At 40.0% G+C, this 24,405-nt stretch overlaps 1 protein-coding gene across 1 annotated transcript in view; it reads left to right on the top strand.

Annotated features, from left to right (window-relative positions):
- Positions 1-2,397: 2,397 nt before the first annotated feature.
- Positions 2,398-24,405, top strand: part of oxr1a (oxidation resistance 1a) — a 157,555-nt gene continuing 135,547 nt past the window's right edge. Inside the window, exons 1-2 of the mRNA XM_072460819.1 lie at positions 2,398-2,545; positions 21,348-21,433. Of these exons, the coding sequence (XP_072316920.1) occupies positions 21,417-21,433 (17 nt within the window). The 5' untranslated portion in view covers positions 2,398-2,545; positions 21,348-21,416. The remainder of the gene's footprint in view (positions 2,546-21,347; positions 21,434-24,405) is intronic.

Here is a 24,405-nt window from a genome sequence, read left to right as displayed (position 1 = left end):
TATATTCAGGTTATCTCATATCTCAATGGAACGGACACATTTTTTGTTTTTCTTTGTTTGAATGTATGTCACTGATGATGTCTTTTATATGTTATGAAATAAATAGATACGTCTGTGTGAAATACTTAATATGTTTAATATGTATAGCACACTGAAGTGCCTTGCCCAATAACACATTAACCATATATGCACCGACTTTAGCTGTGATTTCTGCCACTGTGCAATTGATAATGTTCATATATTTTCCCTTTCAGGTTTTCACCGTAGTCAATATTCTGTGTCCAACCTGTGGGGGGATTTCTTAATGTTAAGTTGTGACATGAATTCTTCCTATATTTAAATGGAAATGCAGGGCCAGACCTTTTAATAGAACAAGCTACGCACATCTCTGGAAATACCTTGCCAGTTTCTTCATTTATTAATGTGAGAGCTGTGGGGCGTTCGGTGGGCTAGAGGCAGCGGCCCTTCGTCTCCTGCCTCCATGCGGTGCTCATCGATTTCAGCCCCTCGCTGCTGAAGTGCACCATCAATCAATACAGTAACAAGTCTTCATTTAGACTTGAGAAATGCACTTTCCAGCTCAGTGGGCACACAGTCCCGTGTTATGAATGCAGTCACTGTTAGTGCGGGTCGGGTCCTTCCTTTGGCCTTGAAACTTATCTGACCAACAACTAATGCATGACTGTGTGTCTCCTGATGTGCGTCACACCAGTGTATAGACATGGTGTGTGTATAGTGAAATGAGAAAAAGGAAGCAAGATTTATGTGATATGGTTTGGCAGGCTGTCCATTTGTTTTTGTTGTGCGAAACATGCAAATACTATAGAGCAACTATATCCGCCATGATAGGAATGCAGAAATTAGACAACTTGGCTCATTTTGCTGTAAGTGCGGCACTATTCCAGAGCTTTATAACTGAGGTTTTTCTTCTTTTTAAATTTATTTTTTTTCGAATTTTTGGGCCCGAAGGCTTTATTAGAGAGGAAAGGTGAGTGTGAAATGAGGGATGAGAGAGAAGGAAGGACATGCAGTTCATTGTCGGAGTTGGGAATCAAACTCATGACACTGCAGCCGACTGCACATGGAGCCTGGTGCACGTGAGCTGATGCTTTAACCCAGGGGTGTCCAAACTTTTTTCATCGAGGGCAGCATTTTGAAAATTATATGGAGCAGAGGACCACAAACAACCCAACAATGACGAATTTGTCGAATGACAAAGTGAATCATTCGAAATTAACATTTAATAAGACTCGGAACACTAATATTAAGTTGGTATAACAAGTTTTTTCCTATTTTACAGTAAAAAGTAATTTGTTTTTTTGTTGACCAGCATGACGCCAGAGGGCCAAAAAATATTGGTCTGAGGGCCTTAACCACTCGACCACCGGGCAGCACGATATGTGTTTATCAACCACTTGCAAAAATGTTTAGTAGTAATTTGATGAAAATATTGAGTAATCAACAGTATAAATGCTATATGGTCCTCCTTATGTATTGTGTTTGAATTTTGGAATTTTGAAGCATGAATGTTTAAAGGCGCAATGGACAATTTTTCGTCAATTTGAGAACTCAAGCGGAAGTGCGCATGTGCACTCCCCCGTACGGACGCACAAAAAAGTTTGTTTGTTTGTTTATTAGCACGACGGATCGCATCGCATCTCTCGTCTCCATAGATTTCCATCTCTTCTGAGCCAGCGCAAACTGTCTTTCTCTGTCTTAATTTTGTCCTGTACACTGAGGGAACTATATTATGACAGATCCATGCGCTTAGACACAGGGAAAGGTGCTGCTCTCCTGGGGATGAGCCACACGCGGCTGCAGCTGAGCGGTAGGTGCGTTCTATGATTGATACGTGGCAGGACTAATCGACAGTCCACGCCACGAGGAAATGACTCAGATTTGGCGCCAAAAAATCGTCCATTACGCCTTTCAAACTACTGCACCAACCAAGCCGAATAATGCAACTGCAGGGCACACTTTATTAGTTTTTTTCTTATTGCTATAATTACAAAGTAAAAATATTACAACCAAATACGAACAAACAAAATAATTTCATTTAAATTAACTTTTAATTCCCCTGAAGATAATGAACGCAGAGCCAGGCGGAGTAATTGACTCCGCGCTGCACTGGTGAGGCTCAAACAGCAGGGGTAGTAGCAGCATCGACATTCATCAATCAAAGAGAAAGTAGGCAACATGAATTAGGCACGTAAGATGATATCCGACCCAACTTTTTTCAACGTACAGTCCATCTTCATCACTGTGTCGCTGCCTCCGCGCTGTGCACGTCCGGCCCGGGGACGGCAGCTCCTCCTCCCGCCCACCCCTACAGCCTCGCCGGGGCTGTATTTGGTATGGTCCGCTCCTCCCCGTCCTACGTGTCGCGAATGGTAGTTTCTATTGGGAGAAGGTCAAATGACTCCGCATGTCTGCCTCTGTGTACAACATCCCGTTATGGTGCACGGCCGATGAAGAAACACCCCCAGCGCGTATCCACTTGAAATCCGACTGTGGCCGAGGTGTGACGCGCGATGTCCCTGTGAAAGTAAGTGCCACTATCCTGTCACATCCTGTATCCCGCAGACCTCCGCCGGAGCCGCTGATATTTTGATACTGTCCGGAGAAGTCCTTTCCCTATTAAGATTTCATGTTTGCAAAGTGTTGTGTTTCCATTGAGTTGCGGCGGCTCGTCTGGGGTGTTCTGAAACTCAAGAGGATGCGGTCGTTTCCAGCGCAGGCGAGTGGTGGGGCGATGGTGGGACGCGAGGCTGGCTCTGGAGCCTCTTTAAACACAGCTGGGAGCTATTCTGGTGCTGGCATGGTGATGTTTTCATGCGATTGAACTTTTGCGTGTGTATTTTGGAGCCCGTAGGACACCGCGTGTGTTTTTGTTGGTGCGCAATTGTGCCTCCGGTGATTTAGGCAATGCAAAGTCTGTAGTTTTTCTTCATAAACTAGGTAATATATGTGAGTTGTGACCAAAAAGTTTGTCAGTATTGAAGCTGTAGTATGTTTACATTTAATATGACAACGTAATATTCTCTTAAGTATATAAGTTACAGTAAGCAGTCTGCCTTCTGTGTATTCTTTTTTTTTAATTGTTTTATTTATTTGTTCTCGAAAAACATTATTGTGAAAAGTATTCATTTATTCCACATTTTGTTAAGTTACACCCATATTCCAAAATGGATTGAATTTATTATTTGCCACAAAATTCTACAAGCAATACCCCATAATAACAACTTGAAAGAAGGTTTTAGAAGTCTTTGCAAATGTATTGATAAAAAATGAAAATAAGCCCATGTACATAAGTATTCACAAGTATGACTCTCAAAATGGAGCTCAGGTACATTGTTTTTCCACTGATCATAAGGTCCCACAGTTGATGAAGTCCAGGGAAAGTCTGTAGACCTCCGAGACACGATTGTATCATGGCACAGACCTCGGGAATGGGACAGAAACGGTTCTGCAGCATTGGAAGGTTTCTAAGAGCACAGTGGCCTCATCCCTAATTGGAAAAAGTGTGGAACCACCAAGACTCTTCCTAGAGCTGAGCCAAACTGAGCAATTGTGGGAGAAGGGCCTTAGTCAGGGAGATAGGAAGACGGAAGCAACTCCTAAGTAAAGGTCACATGACAGTCCGCCTATAGTTTCTCAGACCATGAGAAACAACATATTCTAGTCTGATGAAACAAAGATTGTACTCTTAAACTTAAATAGCAAGCGTCATGTCTGGAGGAAACCAGGCTCTGTTCATCACCTGTCCAGTAGTGATGGCAACATTATGCTGTGTGGATATTTTTCAACGGGGAAGTTGGGATCAACAGAAAGATGAATAGTGTACCGAGACATCCTTGATAAAAACCTGCTGCAGACTCTGGACCGCAGACTGGGAAGAAAGTTCATCTTCCAACAAGACAACAATCCTAAGCACACAGCCAGGAGGACAAAGGAGTGGATACAGGACAACTCTGTGAATGTCCTTGAGTGGCCCAGAGACCAGACTGAATATTTGAATTGAACACTTCTGGAGAGACCTGAAAATGCTGTGAACCGACGCTCACCATCCAACCTGATGGAGCGTGGGAGGTTCTGCAAAGAAGAATGGGAGGAACTGACCATAAATTAATAGGTGTGTCAAGCGTTATAATCAAAAAAAGACTTGAGGCAGTAATTAGAGCTTCAACAAAGTATTGAGCAAAGGCTGCGAACACTTGTGTATTGGACTTTTTTCCCCCCTTTTAAAAAAAAAATACATTTGCAAAGAATTCAAACAACCATCTTTCATGTTTTCATTATGAATTGTGCAGCAAATGGATTTAATTAATTTTGGAATAAGACTGTAAAATGATGTAGAAAAAGTGAAGTGCTTACTTTACAGATGCACTAAACTAAACTTGACATATAATGTAAAGTTTAGAGTGGCAGGAGTTCCTTCTTAAGCTTTGAGAAATGGAATGTTACAGGAGTAAGTCACCAGAGTGCAGCCAAAACATGTCCCATGCCGAGCCTCATGCAGCTAAGCCTATTACTGTATTACATAATGGAATAACTTATAGCTGCTCTCCATAAGGGGCCCATTGAGACTCCCTTAGGGCTAACATGGGGAGAGTGCGTATTGTCCACAGACTAATCTCTTATTACACTTCCTAATAAAAGGTAGCAGTACAGAGGTGGTCAGCATGTTTGAGTATCCAGCTCAGGAAGGCGGACATGTCCAGAGACGCTGCGCTCGGCTGAGTAGGTTGTCTGCTTCCTAATGCAAGGCCAGCGAGATTCTCCAAGGAGAAGTTTGTGTTTATTTTCTCACACAAGCTCTCTTATGGTTTTTTTCTATTGAGACCATCCAACAATTGACTTTCATATCAGGTAATTCTATACTTGATTTTTAAAAAGTACAGATTATATAGCCCTCCTCAGCAAAAGCATAAGGATCCTAACAACTATTAATTTCATGTCAGATCAAGATTAAGTAAAATTATTCAGCACCAGTAATCTGGATATTGTTAAACATACTAGCTTTTACAAAGCTTTCAAGTGAAACATCACCAGTCATTGTGGATTGTTATTTTCTCTTTTTCACATGTAAAGGTTGGCTTTTGAGTTAAGTTACCTCATTGCATAAGCACTTGTTGATAAAATGTCATATTGCATCGACATAAACAAGATGGACGCTGGTTGCTGTCAGGCTGTGAGGGATGGTACAGTCACGGACACTTTGAATGATGACTTTCATGATGAAATTATGTGTGCTCTGGCTGCTCTTGACTAAACCTTTACCCTGACATCAGCAGTCAATGCTCACTGTTACCAACTGATTTTGAATTTGGATTTGTGTTTAATTTATTATAAATGTATGCACACATGTAAGGAAGCAAATTTGATAGATTTGTCTGTTTTCTTATAGATCATTGGGATTTTAATGTGTGTAAAAATGCCTACTTATTGCTATAGGCATGTTGTTTAAGATGTTTTACTTTCAGCTTTAAACTACAATAAGTGATATTACCTTGTCATACCGTGCATTAACCACTCATGATTTTAAGGCTGGGTAATTATGCAAGTTGACGTTGCAAGGGCATTTGGGCATTTGATATGTCAATCAGTCTACATAGGGATCAGACCCGTGGAGGTAAGACCGTGAGAGTAAAAAACAGAGACAAAGACTTAATTTATACTACATGCTAAAAACTATGAATATATAAATATAAACAAAGAAACACATTTTCATATACACTTGTTGACTGTTGTGGCCCCTGGTAGCAAGCAATATCCTCCATAGTAACAAGGCTGTTTTGAACATGTGGTCATTATGCAGGTAGGCAACACGGTGGCACAGTGGTTAGCGCTCTCGCCCCACAGGAAGAAATTCCTGGATCCTATTCCTTGGTGGTGTGGGTCAATTAAAAAAATAAGAATATTCACAGTGAGTTAATCTACACCTGAGCTCGATGAACTGAAATGATAACTTGTGTATACTGAAGTCGTAAAAAGGACATCAAAAAGCTGACTGCTGCTTGTGCGACCACCTGTGGCTGAAGCAGAGCTTCATTTGCCCACAGTAAAATGCTCAGTAACATTTGTTTGATTTTACTGTTTGTCTGCAAAGAAAAAAATCCATAGTCTTCCACAGAGGCCATTATAATGAAAAGAGCAGCGCTGTTGTGATTTGTGTCCCGACTGTGTTAATACAATTCCAGGAATCCAGTTTTAAATCAATCCGAAGAAATATATTGTTTTCATTATTATACTTAATGGTTAAATCGTATTGTTGACAAAGATGCTCTATGCAGAGATTCCCAGACATGATAATGTGGTTATGTTTTCTGTGGAAATCAATCACTTTTGAACTGAGTTTCTCAAAGCAGGTTAATCCATGATCTTGTTATTGGTGTCTTTGACGTTTTTGCCAGAAGTTGCCTTAAGCCTTTACCTAAATCAGTGTTGGGCTGTAACTAGGTACAAAGTAAGGGATTACTGCATTTGAGAGATGAGATATTATTTTAAAATTGTGTAGTGGTTAAGGTACAGCACATGTATGCTAGGCTCCAAGCGCAGCTGGTCGCAGTGTCGGGAGTTCGAATCCCAACTCCGACAATTTACTGCATGGCCTCCCCTCTCTCTCCCATCTTCTTCTGTCTAATAAAGCCTATGGGCCATCCATCCATCTTCTTCCACTTATCCTGGGCCGGGTCGCAGGGGCAGCAGTCTAAGCAGGGACTCCCAAACTTCCACAGGGCCTCTTCTCGGTGGGACATGCCCGAAACACCTCCCCAGGGAGGCGCCCAGGAGGCATCCAGAACAGATGCCCGAGCCACCTCAGCTGGCTCCTCTTAGCAGCGGCTCTACTCTGAGTTCCTCTCGTGTGACTGAGCTCCTCACCCTATCTCTAAGGGAGCGCCCAACCACCCCTACGGAGGAGGCTCATTCCGAGCGCTTGTATCCGCGATTTTCTCCTTTCGGTCATTAACAAAAGGCCCAAACTTTTTCAGGCCATTTTTTTGTTCCATAAAACTGTGTCATGAAATTTTAGCACATGTCATCTTTTAACTGTGAACCAAAATAAATATCTATTTATACTAGTTTATACAATTAAGACTCAGGGGTCTCGCTGCGTACATACAGGAAGATAAATCAAAATAGCCCACCAGCCGATTTGACATGGGGGGGGGGTGGAAATTAACCATCCCTAAAACCCAACCTCATCCCATATTTTAGCTAGCGCCATCATTAAAATACTACTTCAAATAAACAAGTCTACTGCCGCGGCAAAGCGTCCAGATTACATTCAAAGTCTATGTGCTCACGCGTCTTGGGCATCCAGCATTTTAGCGGCGCGGTTTGAGCGTTTTCGCACCGCAAATCTTGCATTTTGAGCGTCAGACGCGGCGCATTGGGGACGTTCGACCATCGGACGCTTTGGACTTGCGGCCAGCGCGGCCAGCGTGGCCGATGCAGAAAAGTTGGAAAAGCCGAACTTTTTTAAGGCAGACGCGGCGCAGCAACCAATCAGATATTACACTCTAGTGATGTGCCTACACACTACCCGGAAGAAGGCCCAAAAAAAAACCCATCCATCCATCCATTTTCTACCGCTTGTTCCCTTTCGGGGTCGCGGGTGACTGGAGCCTATCCCAGTGACTTCGGGCCTTAGGCGGGGTACACCCTGGACAGTGCCCAACTTGTCGCAGGGCCAATCAAAAAACAAACCCCCAACGATTAATTAAATCCTCTTGGATCAAATAAAGATATTCACTAAATATTATTATATCATATTATATTATATTAATATTATATGCATGAACCTTTGGAAATAATGAAGGAACATTAAACCATCCTTGGAGGAAAATGAAACCCCATATGAGGCATAGTTACCATCCCTTTAAAAGATTTTGGGGAGAGCACTGAGACTGTATGCATAAACACTGCTGTCGTTTATTGGAAATTGGGGTACATAACAAAGTTTTTTATTAGGCTCATCAAAGGCTCATTTTAAGGAAAACAGTCGAATTTCTATATTCCACATAAGACTCTGCACAAAATCGCAAAATGAGGTGAATAACATTTTCATATTGTAATGTTAAAATATATCTTGTTATTCTGACTGTAGACATAGTCATAGCCTTCCAAACTGACAATTACCAGTACATTTGGATCCAGGCACGAGGGGTTGTAAAGTGTTACCGTGGTATGAACAGGGGAGATCATGTGTCCATTCACCAACCGCTCGGCATTCTCAACCACTGTAGCCCTCAAGAGAAGTACATTCATTCAAAAGGCTACTTGAGTAAATGTAACAGTAGGATTAGCGGTACTCAATTTTGTACTAATTTACACTCCACCTTGACTAATTTATACAAATTGTTTGAGAAATGGATTGGCCATTTGTCTTTAGTTACTTTCCACCTCTGAATCCACCGCTGTTATCCCACTGTGTAACAATCATAATCTCCAAAGTCTTAGGAGGATAAACATCTTGACAATACAGAGGGTAGCTGTGACCAATTTGGAGTCACAGTTGGACGTAAATTGTTTTTTTAAGGTGTGAGTCTGATCCGTGTTTGTTGTATTAGATTTACCTACATACAGTAAACTGGCTGTGGTGCTAGTTGGAGGATTACACAGGATTTGTTGTGCTAAGCCACTGGAACTGGGCCCACTGACCCTCTCTCCTACTCTCCTCCCTCCTTTTCTACTCTACTTAAACCATGCACACAAAAACATCACATGACGTCTGTCGGACTGCACTCTGATTGGTTCCTAAATCGTGTCAAATTGTTCCTGGACTGTGGTTGGACAAAAATCTTGCACCTAATTATAACTTGCTAAAACATTTTTATGGTGAGATTCGACTTGAGTTAGAGAGCAAGAAGGCAGAGAATTTACTGAAATTAAACTGGGATATTATTGTCAAAAACACAACAAAAACACCGCCTCATGTTGGCGTTTGAGGTGCTCTCCTAGTGTAAACACAACAGCCGTATTCTGATCCGCATTAGATGGCCGCTCTCAGAGCGACTTGAGCGAGTGATGTGGGAAAGTGGACGACCTGGGGGCCAACCTAAATAGCCAAATACTTTTCTTAAATTAAAAAAGTGTGGTGATCATAAGCTATTTGCTACCCTTGCGTCTGATGAGGCAAACTGGATCAACTTCACCCTTAGCACAGTTAAGCCGTTGTCTTTTTCTGCCGCATCACGCTCACATAGCCACAGGGGAAAGAAAACACCATGAGGAAGTGAGCATTTGTGTGTCCTCATGGTTTGTTTTAAGCATGTTGTCATGGAAATACATTTGGCGGCCAGCGGATCATCTCGTACATTGTCCATGGTACGATGTTTGGGATGAATAATGAGCGGTGCATGTGAACAAATACCGACCCAGTAAAGCGTGTCACAAAACTCGTATGAAATCTCCCTTTTTATTCAATAGACAAGGTTTAAGTATTAAAGGTGACAGATATATAGAAAAATGTATAATATTGCAATAGATGATTTGGAGATGTATGCAAAATTAGAATATTGAGTATATCATCTCTCAAATAAAATGTTACATCAAAAAGTCTAAGTAATTATCCGAACAATGGTACACCTTTTTTGTAGTTACTTGTATGGTCCATTCACATTTTGTGCGATACATTTACAGGCAAATGTTCAAACATTCCTGATGCATTGTTAAAATATTTTTGGAATATTGTTATTAAGATTATCCCCAAAAAAAGTCGAGATATACATTTTTGTCAATTTTGCCAAGGCCAACCCATATATAGTACTCAAAGAGTAATTTTCTTCCCACCAAAACAAGACAAAGTTGTTGAATGGGCTGAATGTGACCTTGCCTTATTTTCCTGCACTTTTTCAGGTTAATTAGCAATTTCGGCACACATTTACAGCAAACAAGCAAACCAATCTTGTAGATTGTGTGTGTTGCCATAGTAAGACTACTCTCCATCAAGTTGGCGTGTGCAAATAGATTTTTATGCCAATCAGAGTTAGTCAAATTGAGAAATGTATTTGGAATTTTGAGTTAGGCAGTAGCACTGGTTTACACAGTGTGACAAAATCACTTAACTGGCAATCTCTTTAGTTCCACTTTCTTTGGAATATTGATTGAAGGCAAATTGATTCTATGCAAGAGGGAGGTCTTGTTTTTGACAGACAGTGGTACGTGTCAGCCCAATCTCACACAGTGAAATGACTCAGCATAAAGAAGCCCATAGTTCAAATGTGCAAAAGCCCTACAGACCAACAGTGTTGTGGCTTTGTCCTTGCCTTGAGCAAATGCTGCCACTGTCACCAACATGTGCTGCCGCCCAGCACGTGCAAATAAAAGGAGAAGGCATTAAACAGGAAGATTTTTGACATACATTTGAAGTGGTTCTCTTTATGAGACAAAATTATTCAACGATGGCATTTGATATTATTAGAATGATCTTGTCCTTGAATAATTTATGTATTTTTGTCTAATATTCATCGTCTTGTAAGAGTGCTTAATCGTTCTCGTATGAAACGTTTCACACATTTTTACCATACAGCACTTAAACTCTTTTTTAATGTGAATTTAGGGTTTTTAATTTTGCATCCCAACACTTCCAGAATGTTCAACTACACAAAACCAGTAAAAAATACAGTGCATTTGAACCATCCCAAGCTCACATATTTAAATTTGACACGAATGGATTCAGGATATTGGAGCTTTAAAACTTAACACGAGAGGCATTTTTTAAATTGAATTTAATCTGAAATATGTTTCAGAGCAGACGAAAATACCATAGCCTTTAAAAGTCAGAATCAGCGCTAAATGTAAATGTCTTTCATGACACGAGGCACACGCACTGCTCTAAAGGCAAGTTAGCGACCACGTCTTCCCATTTTATTCGCTCAACATGCTTCTGCTCTGCTTGCAATGGGTTTTAATCCACTGTTGGACTGAGTGAATAAAAGCTGTTAAATTAATACATCCACCAAGTGCTCGGGCTGTGTTTAGTGGGAATGGTAATTTGAGTAACGTTTATGGGCTCCATATTTTAGGCTCTTTGCAGCGCATTTCCCGTAAGCTTGAATTCTAATATCATTCAGACCAGACAATAAAATATGTATTCAACAGGATTGAGATAGTTAGAAATTGCTGTACTTATTATCTAGATTTCATAATTTATTTCCAGTTTGACATACCAAATCAAATTTAACAAGATATTGCTGACTTTGCACTTTCTACATTTCACCATTTGAAGTCAAGTATTTTATTCAAGAAAGTGAAGAATTGCTCAATTTTGACAAAAAAAAACAACACTTAACACCTTTTTTTAAATGTTACTTCAACGAGGCCTTATTGTGGAATGTTGAAGCCAAGTCAAATTACTTGGCTTCAACCTTCCACAATAAGGCAGATGTTTTGCTGCAGTGACCCCAAAAAACAAAAAATACTTCAGGTACCTTTCATTTGATTTTTGCTTGAATGTTACTGTGGCTCTTCATTACACAGTAAAAACCCAGGTTTGCCCCCATTGACCTTGACAGACAAGATGCTCTGGAGACACTTGCCACACGCTGCAGCCATTAGACCAATGTGAATACAAGCATCAGCAGCGACAAGGAGACTGTTTATTTTGTGCGCGGTAATTGTCTTGACTGAGAATCTCCATAATGGCATTGTGTTTCCTGCCAGGCTAATGTGACCCCTATTAGTTCAGGAAAGATACTGCAATCCGGTTCTGTGTGCACTGCCAGGTACCGCCAGGGAGAAGAGAAAATAGGAGAGAGAGAAGACTGGTGTAAAGAAAGGGATGGAAAACAAAGGACTGACCAGGGACAGGATCAGGAGACCAGGGCGTGGATGGTGAGGTGAGTCATCACTGCAGCACTGGCCCTGATCAGTACAACGGGGCAAATTTCAAATCATTCAAATGATCTTGAAAGACAATGAGTTTCATACAAACAATAGAAAGTAACATACTTTTTATTTTTAATGCATAAAGCTTTTCTTTCTGTGGAATAAGGTTCAAGTGAGGCTCCTCCTGCCCTCCGGTCGCTCTGCTTCTGTCCTGTTTTAAGAAAGATAAGTTTTCATCCATTCCACAAGCGATACAATTCCTGAAAATCTCGGTTTTACCCGTTGTATTTAAAGTTACGATGTTTTTGTGTCATGTGTGGAAGTGAAAGCCTTGTAAACTTGAATTTGCTGCAGAAAAAAATCCCTACAAATAAAGTCTGTCTAAAAAATACTTGAAAAATTAGATTAGACAAAATCAAAAGTATTCTTCTGTAACTTCTGAATGTCTCAGCCAAAAACAAAGATGATACAAATATTTTTCCATGAACAATTTAATAATTAATTGCTGAAAGGTGAAGAAAGCATCAGGCTCCTTATCTGAGTGGAACACAACAAGTAAGACTGCTGCCTGTGCCAACCCAGGGACTTGAGAGGGCAGATCACAGCAGAGTGACCATGGGAAGGAACCTACTGGAGGACTTTAGCCTTCCATAGCAGCACAAAAGAGAAAAAGCAGGCATACAATGCAACAAAAAAGAAGAAATTACCAAGTTCCGTCTAGCAAAATGTTAGATCCAGTGATAATGAATTATAATAATATAAATTCCTGAAGACTTCTTGTACCGCAGTATATAAATCATCTGATCTGGTGTTTGCCTTCATAGTACTTTGTGACTTTATAAACATTATATGTTGTGGTGTATTTTTCCTCTAAGCCTCTCACTTTTATAGCTGTTTGTGATTTAGCTGCGTGTTGGCCAAGCTAATCTTGCCCGTGATCAATATCCTCCTCCGATCCACCCTGGGACTGGTCCAAGAGCTGCTGATATCTGGATCTACTTTCTTTTCATTCATTGAGTCAGCTTCACCCACATCGGAATTTGCACTTAAAATACTAATGCAAAATAGTGTCTTATTCTCTTCAGTGATGACCCACTGTGAAGTATCAACATTATTATAGTCTCCATTCCAACACATGTCATTATTCACTTAGTAATTTGGAATAGGACTGTAACCATTAAAATAATTTGTCAGACTCACTCTTTAGGGCAGGTCCAGTCATTTTCTCTACAGAGGGGCCGCTGCTGTTACTGTGATTCTCAGATTAGCAGGAAAACTGTGGATGCACGTTTGAGTGTTGTTGGACAACCCTAAAACCCTTTGGCACGTGCCTAGCGAAGCCCGTACCTTGCCGGTGTGAGAGCCGCACAAACATGACCAGAGCAGCAGGTACAGCAGGCTTTGCGTGTGAAGCAGGACCAGGGAGAGAGTGCTCTCACTGTGTTACTATTGCTCTCAGTACAGCAGAGGTTTGGTGGTCCATTCTCTGCTCAAGCTGAACCTGCTGGCAGCTGATGCCTTGTCACGGGACGTTGAGAAACTTTTCATGTTGTCGTCATGTGTTTATGAGGAAATGGACTTGTGCGTCACGGCTGCTCCTCTGTTCAGCTGGGGCGAGGAAGAGGTGGACAAGCGTCCGGGTTAAGTCCTGGTTTAGAGACAAGTCGATTGTGGTAGTCATATGCTTTTTACTGTTGTTTAGACTGATTATGGGTTGGCACTGTCCTCTCATACCTCACAAATGTTTGATGCTGATGCTTGACCAGTGCCCAGGTTGTCTTCATATTACAATGTATATAGCAGACAACAGTACAGCATCCTTTATAAGCAGCACAGTGCAAGCAGAAAGTTACCAGAATGAGCTACAGGTTGATTCACTACGAAGCCAAGCTTTGGCTCTCTCAGAGAAAGGAGAAACTTCCCTGAAGCCTACATTGATATGCTCGGCTCCACCGCACGGCTCCAACAGTAGCTGTAAACGAATAAGCAAGGCTATGTTGAAAAAAATATCCACAAGAATCCCATGCAACGATTGTCCATGTGTGGTATTCAGTCCCACTATCTGTGACAAAGCAGCAGCGGCCACTCTGAGTGGGGAAGCAACCACCAAAATGCTCACCGTAAGTAAGCCGCAAAGCTGGGGAGGACGATCTGCGGTCCTGCTGTGCCAGAGAGATTTTTGTATGTCGGCCTCATACTGTGGTTTTAGCTCTACCTCTGACTGCTCGGTCCTCTGTGTTTGATGGGCTGCTAGAGAAGAGACAGGGGAGCGTGCATGCCCGCCCAGATTTCATCTCTTGTCCTTGGCTTTGGCTCTATGCTGCATCCGGTTCAGTGCAGACCTCCAACTAGTTTTCCACAGGGAAACCTTTTTTAATAGAGCTGGGTTTTGATTCAAATTTCAAGAATCGATTCGATTCCGATTTTTAAGTTTCAAAATAGATTTTTTTTCGATTTCTCAGATCCCATCCAATTCGCTCCGATTTCGATCTGATTTCCGATTCGATCCGATTTCGATTCGATCCGGGGGTTAATGTTATTAAAAATGAAACATTTATTTGAACCGTTTCCTTCACTTTATGACTGTGTAGAGAAGCAACATATTAAAACTAGAATTATATCAATATTAAACAGCAAATCTTACAAGTATTGGTAGTTACTGATGGCTGGACTGATGAAAAGGTAAAGGGTCAATCTACCTTCAAGAAAGATAATCCAGGAGTCCTGAATTATCTTTCTTGAAGGTAGATTGAAGTTCACTGAGGGAAATGTAGAAAAAAAAACAGCTTTCAACCCAGCTCTATCTTTTAATATATTTCTTTTGTACAGAGTTTTCTTATTTTGTAGGCTACTTTCCATTTCAAGTCTAAGGGGAAAAAAAATCTGCCCAGTTCATAAAAAATATTATCAATGGCATTATGATCATGATCATGATCATGATCATGATCATGACCCGCCTCTGTATGGAGTGGGCTTCGGCTTCACCAACTACAAGCCCAGAGCCCCCTATGCTTTACATGACCGGAAACTGGCTGGACAACTCAACACCTTCTACTTTAGGTTTGATGTCAAAGACGAGCAAAATGGAAACAGATAACGCTCATTACCTTTTGTGAATGTCATGAGGACGCTGTTACAGATAGAGAAAAAGAGGAGCTGTCGGCGCAGGACAGACACGGGACCACTGTCAGACCAGGACCGACCCAGAAACTAAACTATCTCAATGGGGACTTACCCAGGACAAAATCCAATCCAAACCATATTCTAAACAGGTCTAACCAAAACCAGGACTCACATGACTGAATAAGGTCTAAACAGAGCCACAAATAAATGCCCCATATATGCACATTATTATATCAAACGGCCTGGTTACTCACGGTTTAATAACTTACTAAATATGATTTTGTTAAGAATGTCATTGGAGGCCCATTTAGAGTAATTGAACTTGTAGCTCTCAACCAACTCTGTGTATTAAAAACAACTTAAGTCGGTGTTTTAAACCAATCGGCTTTGATGTAGGTAAACTGAGCAGGCGATGTAGTGCTGTTTTTGTCAGTGTTTGTCAGTGTATAAAATAGCAGAGTTTAGAATTTTGTAAATGTAAATTCACAATTGCATACCTTAATTTTACTCAATTACAAATACTACGCAGAAAGAAAAGATGTTTGAAAGAGAAGTTTAGAGGCAATTTTAGTTTGAAAAGAAAAAAAAAAAATCTTTAAATAGAAATGAAAGTAAGGATCAATTTACCAGTCATATACAATAGTGCTCTAAATGTACTACCGTTCGTGGACCATTTGATAATCTTGTACGCACAAACCATAAACACCTGGAACACGGAGCAATTGACTGTGTGGGTCTGACTGGATGGATAAAGGTGGAGCCTTTAAATCACCAACGGGACCTGAAGCATCAGGCAGGATCATTCTGCTCGTCACTGGACTTTTACCAATAAATGTATGCATTAATTAATTGTACATTGAATTAATTCATTGTACAATTAATAAATTAATTGTGCCATTTTAATAAATTATGATTAATTTCATTTTACCACACAAAACCCTCCATTGAACTCATGTGCAGTTCAGAGTTAAAATGATTCAGGTGTGTATGTGGATGTATATGCGTGCATGCGAGACAATGGCACTACAAAGTGTTTTTAATACAAAAATAATAAATAATAAATAACAAAAAAAACAATATATATATATATATATTCTAACCTAATACTCTGATATGACATTTTTATGAGATACATGACTGACCTGGTAATAAATGCTTTATGCTATACAGAAATATTTCCCATTATTACCCTAACTTGATATATATTTAGCCCTATTTGTTATGTAGACCTCTCTTCATTACATGCGCTGGTGCTGATGGTGTTTGTCAGGATGCACTGCACGCCCCAAGACAATTCTGCTTCAACACCAGCGCAGCCTAATGAAGCTCAGCACAGAACACATCCTTGTACACGTGCACATGGAAGTACTGCATTTATTTCTTTATTACTTTATTTTTAATCTTCTTTAATCTGACGCAGACACTTTTATTTCACTATGAATTAAGTCTTCGTCTGTGCTTTAAAAGGCAGGAATAAGTGTATTTATTATAAAGTGTTTTGTGAGTATTCCCAATTATTGATGCCATGACCAAACAACAGTGAAATATGTAATTCCCGTGCATTCACAATAATCACAATAAGTATGTGACCAGCTTTATGAAATCAGCCTTTCTGAATTATAAAGTAAATTTATTGTGACATTATTTTTTTAGCTGATTCTGATCTGTGCGGGTCCAGCTAATCCTACCCATAATATGTCTTTTAATGTTACAGTGATACAGTTATTGTATTCATCATTATTCTTAGAGCAGCTACATGACCCAGCATATTCTGAAGTTGTTTTTGAAGCACCAGCAGCATCACTCAAATATATTTACCAATGCAAATGTGCTCAACGTCAAGTTCAACCTTTTGCCAACCTTATCAAGACTGATAATGTACTGTAGCAGAGGAAGGAAATGTTTTGAATCCATTCATTTTAGCTTGACTGTATAAAGTGGATAATAAATCATCTTAAATATAAAAAGGTTGTGTTTTATTAACCTGTTTGTTGGTCTGATTGCAATACTTATCACATGAGACAAAGAACGGGGTGATTCATTTTATTGCCTAGTAGCAAGCATTCATTCCAAATTGGTATCTAGGTTGTATTTTGTTGAAGATTGCAATTTTTAAATTCTATTCTGCCTCTTGAAGACCACAAACAATGTTAATGTTCTCTTTTATTTGCAGTGATGTTTCTTTTAAAACACAAAGATTCACTTTTAGGATTGGCTGTTTTAATCTTGACATTCCCCGGTTTAATTTTGCCTTTTAATATCATTACAACTGGGAGGATGATTCATATGGCAGAGGAAACTATAGAATAAGATAAGATAAGATATTCCTTTATTGTCCCACATGGGGAAATTTCATTGGTGCAACGCAGGTAGATACAGAGGTAGATACAGAAGAACAGATCACTTATAGGAAGTCTGAAAAACACTTTCAGTAGAAGATCTCCTATAAATAAATAAAAACTCCCATAGACAAATAAATAAATAAATAAATACATAAATACCATTGCATGTGATCACGACAGTAATTGCACATGAATATGTGTCACGACAGCACATAGATTGCACATGAATTTCACAGTAATTGCACATGAATTGCACATGAATTGCTGTTTATTAAAGATAAACACTTATCCTTCATGTACTGTGAAATGATGATTGGCTTTTAGTATTTATGCACCCACAGAAATTAGTTTGCATTATCTCTTTAACGTAGCTCTTTAGCCGGCAGACTCGTATCTTCTCACACAATAATTTTCATTTCACTGTTATGTGTTTGAAATGGCATTATACGGTAGTTGTTATAATGTGGACAAATAAAACTTGCTCTAGCGCAACTAACTGGTAGCCTTTATTCACAAAGCAGCAAATGCATCCAAGATTGCCATTGGTTTGTTTTATATCATAATGCACTGCCTAAGTATTGCTCTTGTTTACATTACATAACTTTAACCTTCAAAAATGTAGCCTGTAAGCTGTTTGAGCAGCAGGGAGTAGTAGCCGACCACTGGGAAACTGCATGACATCAGCTGAGGTGACACGTACTTTATTATTCTTTTTACGATTTGTGTTGACATTTCTGTGGTTTAATGGGAAGAACACTGTAAAAATGACAGAAAATGAGGTTTGAGAGCATAGTACTGTATTGTATAACATTGTGTTATGAAGGTTCAGGCTGAAACATTGAACAGACCTGAGACTAATTACACTTGGAACTAAACCTGAGCAATAAAATAAATTGCTAAATGCGTGAACTACTATCTTAACCAGGGAATAATAAAGACATGAATAAAACAATTTAAACAATACAATAGCTTTTTACATTCCTAGCATTATATCAAATCTATCATGATTCATATTATGATTTTGACTCTAATCCTCGTTAGTTACCATTAACCACATAAAAGCCTGCCTGTGTTGTGTCTGCTTGTTTACCTGTTGGCTCTGGCTCCGCTCGGATCCATTACAGAAGTGACTACATCCCGCTTTAGTGTCACCCAATGAATTATCACATGTTTCCACTGTCAAAGTCCTTTGTTCATCTTTTTACACTTGTTCTTCATCTCCTCATAACTCACTACACAGATTTATTATAAATTCAGCTTGTCCTTGGATAGATGAAGAGTAGTGTCTAGTAATGAAGCTACATATTTTCCCTTCAGCCCTGTTTTTGTCTTGTTACCGCTACTAAATGTTTAGAAGTGAAGCATACGTAGACCTTTGCATAAATTATTAAAGCGTATCTTCTTTTACCCGCGGTCTCTGATAACCTTTACACAAGCAAGCAAAGGCTAACCTACTGCTATTTGATAATGCGGTTAAACACGTTTCGGGTTGGATTCCCATAGTGTTGCTTTATAACATTCACGTGCCTAGTTTACTTACATAAGCACTTTTTTTTAAATTGCATTTTAATTGTGTATTCTTTCACTTGCATGTCGGCACCAATTAAGTTTAGTAAACACAAGCTGATTTCCCATGTTATTTGTCCTGGTAACAAGTGTTAAGTAAATACTGCTGCTGTGGTTGCAGTTTCAATATTAAGGGTTAAGGCGAGAGAATGTAGAAGAATAGGAAAAAATCTTAAATGTAAAGACATCAATTTGAAACGTATAAATGTAAAATTGAAATGTATTACATGTTTTTCATCAAGACATTTTATGTGTAAAAACAACCGTAATTGCACATAATCATTTAAATCTGAAACATGGATAGAGCCAGATTTAAATGTCTTTTTGTTGAAATATTAGCTTCAAAACAGAAATTACAGAAGGGATTTTGGATATTTTATTTGTTTTTTTAGGAAACTAGGTCTGACTAAAAAATGCCTAGAAATTCAAATTTCGCCTAACTTTTTAGACTTAACACTTTAATAAATTAACATAGATATTAACAAATCTTTCTTTATGTAAAAACATTTAAAGAAAATTTGAAGCCTTTGAAGTTACAATGTATCATTGAAATCTATGGATGACTGTGGATTAAATTAAATAATAAAACCTCTTTTGTTTCCACATGAAAGTCTGTATGTTGAAAGAGCAAACTGACCAAAAAAATAGTTTTGCCTACAATACTTCACCATAAGGGATTTTTTTTTTTTTAAAGGCGGTATGGCCGATTTTTCGGCGATTTGAGAACGCAGGCGGAAGTGCGCATGCGCACTCCCCCGTGCGGGCCGATACAACACACACGTGCGTTTGTTTATTAGCGCAACGGAGCACATCGCATCTCTCGTCTCCCGTAGATTTCTGTCCACTTCTGCGTCAGCTCGAACTGTCTTTCTCCGTCTTCATTTTGCCCCGTACACTGAGGGAACTATATTATGATAGATCCATGCGCTTAGTCACGCGGAAACGTGGGGACGAGCCTGACGCGGCTGCAGGTGAGCGGTAGGTGCGTTTTATGATTGATACGTGGCAGGACAAATAATTTATCCACGCCACGAGGAAATATGATAAAAAATTTGCTGAAAAAAATCGTCCATACCACCTTAATGAATATTGAGGTTGAACGATTTTTTTTTTTTATTTAGTTTTTATAATTCAATGGAAAATAATGCAGCAACACAATAAGATTGCCTGACCAGCCATTCCCAACACGTTTTGGCAGACTAATTATCAAAACTGTGTGAGGCTCTGGGGCTCGACCGGTGCGTTTCAATTTCTAGGGTGGAGTCTAGAGAGCAGAGACAGAACCAATCACATAAACCCAGAAGTGACGCAAAAAAAGCGACATGCTTAACCGGATATTACGTAGCCCATTTCAACAAGGCGTGTTCCGCGTTATCCGTCCCCGAACGCAGAAAATGTTTCCTGAATCGCGATGACGCCCTTTGCATAACCGCATCTAACGCACGTTCATCATGGCGAGTAGAGCGGACTTTCCTGATTGTTCAAACCGAAGCGAGAGCAGAAGTAAACACTCGGTCACGAGCCGGGTCCGCCATCTTGCATGTTTTGGAACGGGGGTGAAAAGCTACTTCCGTATCGTCAGTGTGACGCGTTAAAACCTCCGCCTGGGATTGGATAGGTAAATTGATGACCGACGACTTCAATGGCTCTGACTCGGATTCCAGACCCTTACGCATTCGAACAGAATGTGGGCGGGGCTGGCGGGTCAGGCAAACAATAAGAGGGATACTTCATTAGTCCCCCCTAGAAAGAAAGATGCCCTTTCACTCACCTGCTCAGTATGAACAGAGAGTATAGGAGAGGTAACACTGGGAGAGCATGCTTTAGTAGCAAACACAGTGCCTTGAGTAAGATACTTTACAGTGTAACAGTACTTACTTTGACTAGAGTAAAAGTGTTGGTTCCTCTTCCCACTGTGAGTGAGTCTACGAGTGACACATTTTTTGTTATGACAATACTAAAGGATTTGAACATTTGTGTTTCTTGCACTGTTCCAGATGCAATTTAACTTTTCTCATATTTGTGGTCATTACTTATAAAAAGTTGTAAAGTTACTCTTATAATAGTTTTTGACTGAGCTACACACCATCTGAAGGGCCTAAAAAGTAAACCAACAAGCTCCTTTCTGAGGGGCATAATACATAACCATTTTAACACATACAGATATTTAGTTGCTACTATATACTACAGAAATCCTCATAGTTGAAAGTCACCAGTACTTATTTAAACCTGACCCTTAAGAGGAGTTTGTCATTGTTATGTTGCCACAGCAGTGCTCTCCTCATCTTTTCTACTGCTCCCAGTCACATCCCCTTTCTATCTTATTGTTCGTGAACAGTTAATACACGTTGCTAAGGTCAATGTGGTCATAACATAATGTTGTTTAGACCCATAAACTTGTGGATGACTCAACGGATATTCTGCAAATCTCACTTTCTCTTCCCTTCTCTCCATCCCTCTCTTCTCTCCTGTCTGTTCACACAGGTTTGAAAAGTCGACTTCAAACCGTGACCTCCCGTAGCCCCCGAGCAGGCGAGAAAAGAAGCTGCCAACATGTTCAGCACCAAAAGGTCAGTCCAATGTCACCTCAGATCTATCCTTGTGCGCTTAAAACAAGGAAGTTTGGGGCAGTATCTAATGGTTTTCTCCAAAAAATGTTACTAGAGTTTAGAATTTTTTTTTTTCCACCCAGTGTTTAATGCAGTGGCTTTAATGAAATCCCTGATCTTGTTTAGTTCTGGGGTCTCATTTATAAAGCGTGGATCTCTTACTTAAAATGTATGTAATGACAAAACGCAAATGTCCTCATACTCAGTCATTTAAGTGAGGATTGTCTTCTGCCTCATCTCTGAAAGCTTCTACAGGCAGTGTTCAGAGTTTATGGACCACACCGCACATTTCTATGTAAAATTGTCTTTGTATAGATCACAAACATTACATGTCACGTATTGATGAGACCCCTGGTTGTATCAAAACCAAAACTAGGATTGGCTCAGACCTTATTTATTCTTGGTGCTTATGATGCTTTTAATGCCCAAGGTTGCGTGGAAAATGCATTGCTCTAGTTACTCCCTTGTGGTTTTTGGGTGGTGGTGCATTGCTGAACTCTGTTGCAGAACTGTCATAGGGTGAGTGTAGTGTTGAACCAGTACATGCTGAGGTGGGAACACAATTTTTATTTGAACAGTTGAAACAGGAAACGCACACTGATTTCCTTGCTGTTAGAGGTAAGTAACATTGTTGGAACAAATGGCGTTTGGAGTGTCTTATTGTCTTTACAAAAAATCATTGACCTATTGCAAACTTCCTGTCAAGTTTTTATGCTATAGAAATTGCTGAGGCACAAGTCACTGGTTGGAATAGCAAGTTATGAACGGGGCATTAAAGCTGCTGTTATTGATCTTGACCTTTTCCTCATAGGCATCCTCTGAATAGTTGTTGCCATGGTAACATTGAGCCCCCATCATAAACCTCAAATAAGCTATGGTTCTTTTATATGGCTTCGATCGCCCATGTTTCTTGTTCCACTTATATATAGAAATGTCTAATTATTTTCTATACATTTGATCTCTCTGCAGCAGGTTCCTCTATTATCAGACTTGACTCCTCTCACACAGGCTCACCTCTTTGTCCTGATTTACGTTGACAAAATGACTCACCACGATTTGGCTAGGATAAAAAGATGGTTTCATTGGGTTTGATTGTATAAAACGGTAAAAGAGGGCTGCTTGAATCTGACATAAATAAAGCCTCAAACCTAAGATGAACAGTGAGGTGTGTGTCATTGGTCCACATTCATCCACCCGTCTCTCTTTCTCTGTATTATTTGGCTTTTGTGTGATCGTACGGACAGTTGCTGAGAACATGATTAAACCACAGCGTTTCCCCCACTGTCTTCTGGCGGCTGCGTCAGCACCACCGCTGTGACATGTATACGCTCAAACCATCTGTAATAAGGTGCCATCTCCAAATTCAAAGACTCCAATCTCCTTTTTCTGCTGAATACAAAACAAGGCATTTTTCCTCACCTGAACTGCTGAACCACACAAAACTCCCAGTATGTATTTGCTGAAGATTACTTTGTGCTGTTGTGGCTTCTTCATCTGTGGGTTTTTCATTTTGGTTTTCCCCTCGGGTTGCCTCGAGGTATCTGAGTACATACAATGGAGGAGCATAATTAAAAGTCCTGTATTAAACCGTGAGAAGTCAATTGTATTAAGGATGCGGGGTACATTTGATTTGGATGAAATGAGGAACAGGACATGGCTAATAAATGCAAAGCGCTCTTGACTGTTGTATTGTGGATAAGCTGAATGTGCTGGGATTGTTTGTGCTCATTATAATGTAACTAGAGCACTGTAAACCTGGAATGATTTGGGAACAGACGGCAACACAATAGTTCTACACTTTCTTTTGGCTTTGAAGTACTTTTTCAATTTTTTTTTTTTACCTTTGTTGGAGTTTATAGCTGCTCTTCTTGTTGAATTGTTGCCCAACTAGTTGCCTAAATTGCTATTTGCAATCTTGGCCTGATGTCAACAGTCAACACAAGCAAAACCTCAGCGAAATTGACTAAATACTCGTTATACTGGTATATTCAAGTGCATACAAATACACTTGGAGACTTCTGCCCATCCTCTGCGTTATTCTGTACATTATTTGATCGGCCACAAAAATGAAGCATAAATGAGCTTCAAGAGGACACGTGGTACAACTTTTTTCTCCATTTTGTACTATAACTAGTAATAATAAAATGCGTAGATTATAATTTTACATTACATTATTGATCTAAAACTCTTAATAACAGGAAACGAGTCCTGCAGAACTTCGCCTCTTCATAGTAACATCCACTTATAACTGAATGTAAGCTAATGATGGGGGAACACCGTTGTAGTGTGGCTCATAAACGTTTTCCTATAATGTTCTTTTATCAATCGAATGCAGACACTGGGGGCGAGTTCAGTGTCTTGCCCAAGGACACAGCGGCAGTATTCACCTGAGGCAGCCGCAATCGCACTGCCGACCGCACTACCAAGGATGTTTGTGTCGAGGGATTCAAACCGCCGACCTTCAGATCAGAAGATGAACACGCTGAGCTACTGCCGCCCACCGGATCACATGTCCCTCTGTCTTTTAAGCTTGGTTCAAATCTCTCTCCTCAGGCTGACGGTTCCTCCAAAGCTAACACAGACAACCTTTACAAACAACAGACGGCATGATTGGCACTTGCTTTGGTCTTGATCTCTGCGGTTCGTCCTTGGCGTACACTTGTTACATGATGACACTGTGTCCAGATAGTTGCACTTCTGCTCCATCCATACTCCAATCAATATGTCACATCCTCATCATGACACTTTAGCTTTTAATGGCATCAGTAATTACACTTTCAACTAAATACCAGCTCTGACATTGACCCCCGCTCGGTGACCTCCATAAGCAGTAATTGGATATCGGAGTATGTGTAGCTGGGAGGTGTTGATCATCATAAAGGGGCTGCGGACTTAATTATTTATGTATGCAGTGGGTGAGAGAAGTGTCTGGG

Source organism: Eucyclogobius newberryi, unplaced genomic scaffold (genome assembly GCF_026437365.1).
Source record: "Eucyclogobius newberryi isolate DKJ021-1_F unplaced genomic scaffold, fEucNew1.0.hap1 SCAF_3, whole genome shotgun sequence".
In the NCBI taxonomy this organism is placed as follows: domain Eukaryota; kingdom Metazoa; phylum Chordata; class Actinopteri; order Gobiiformes; family Gobiidae; genus Eucyclogobius; species Eucyclogobius newberryi.
The sequence above is the reverse complement of the archived record's forward strand: the minus strand, read 5'-3'. Positions and strand labels throughout refer to the sequence as shown.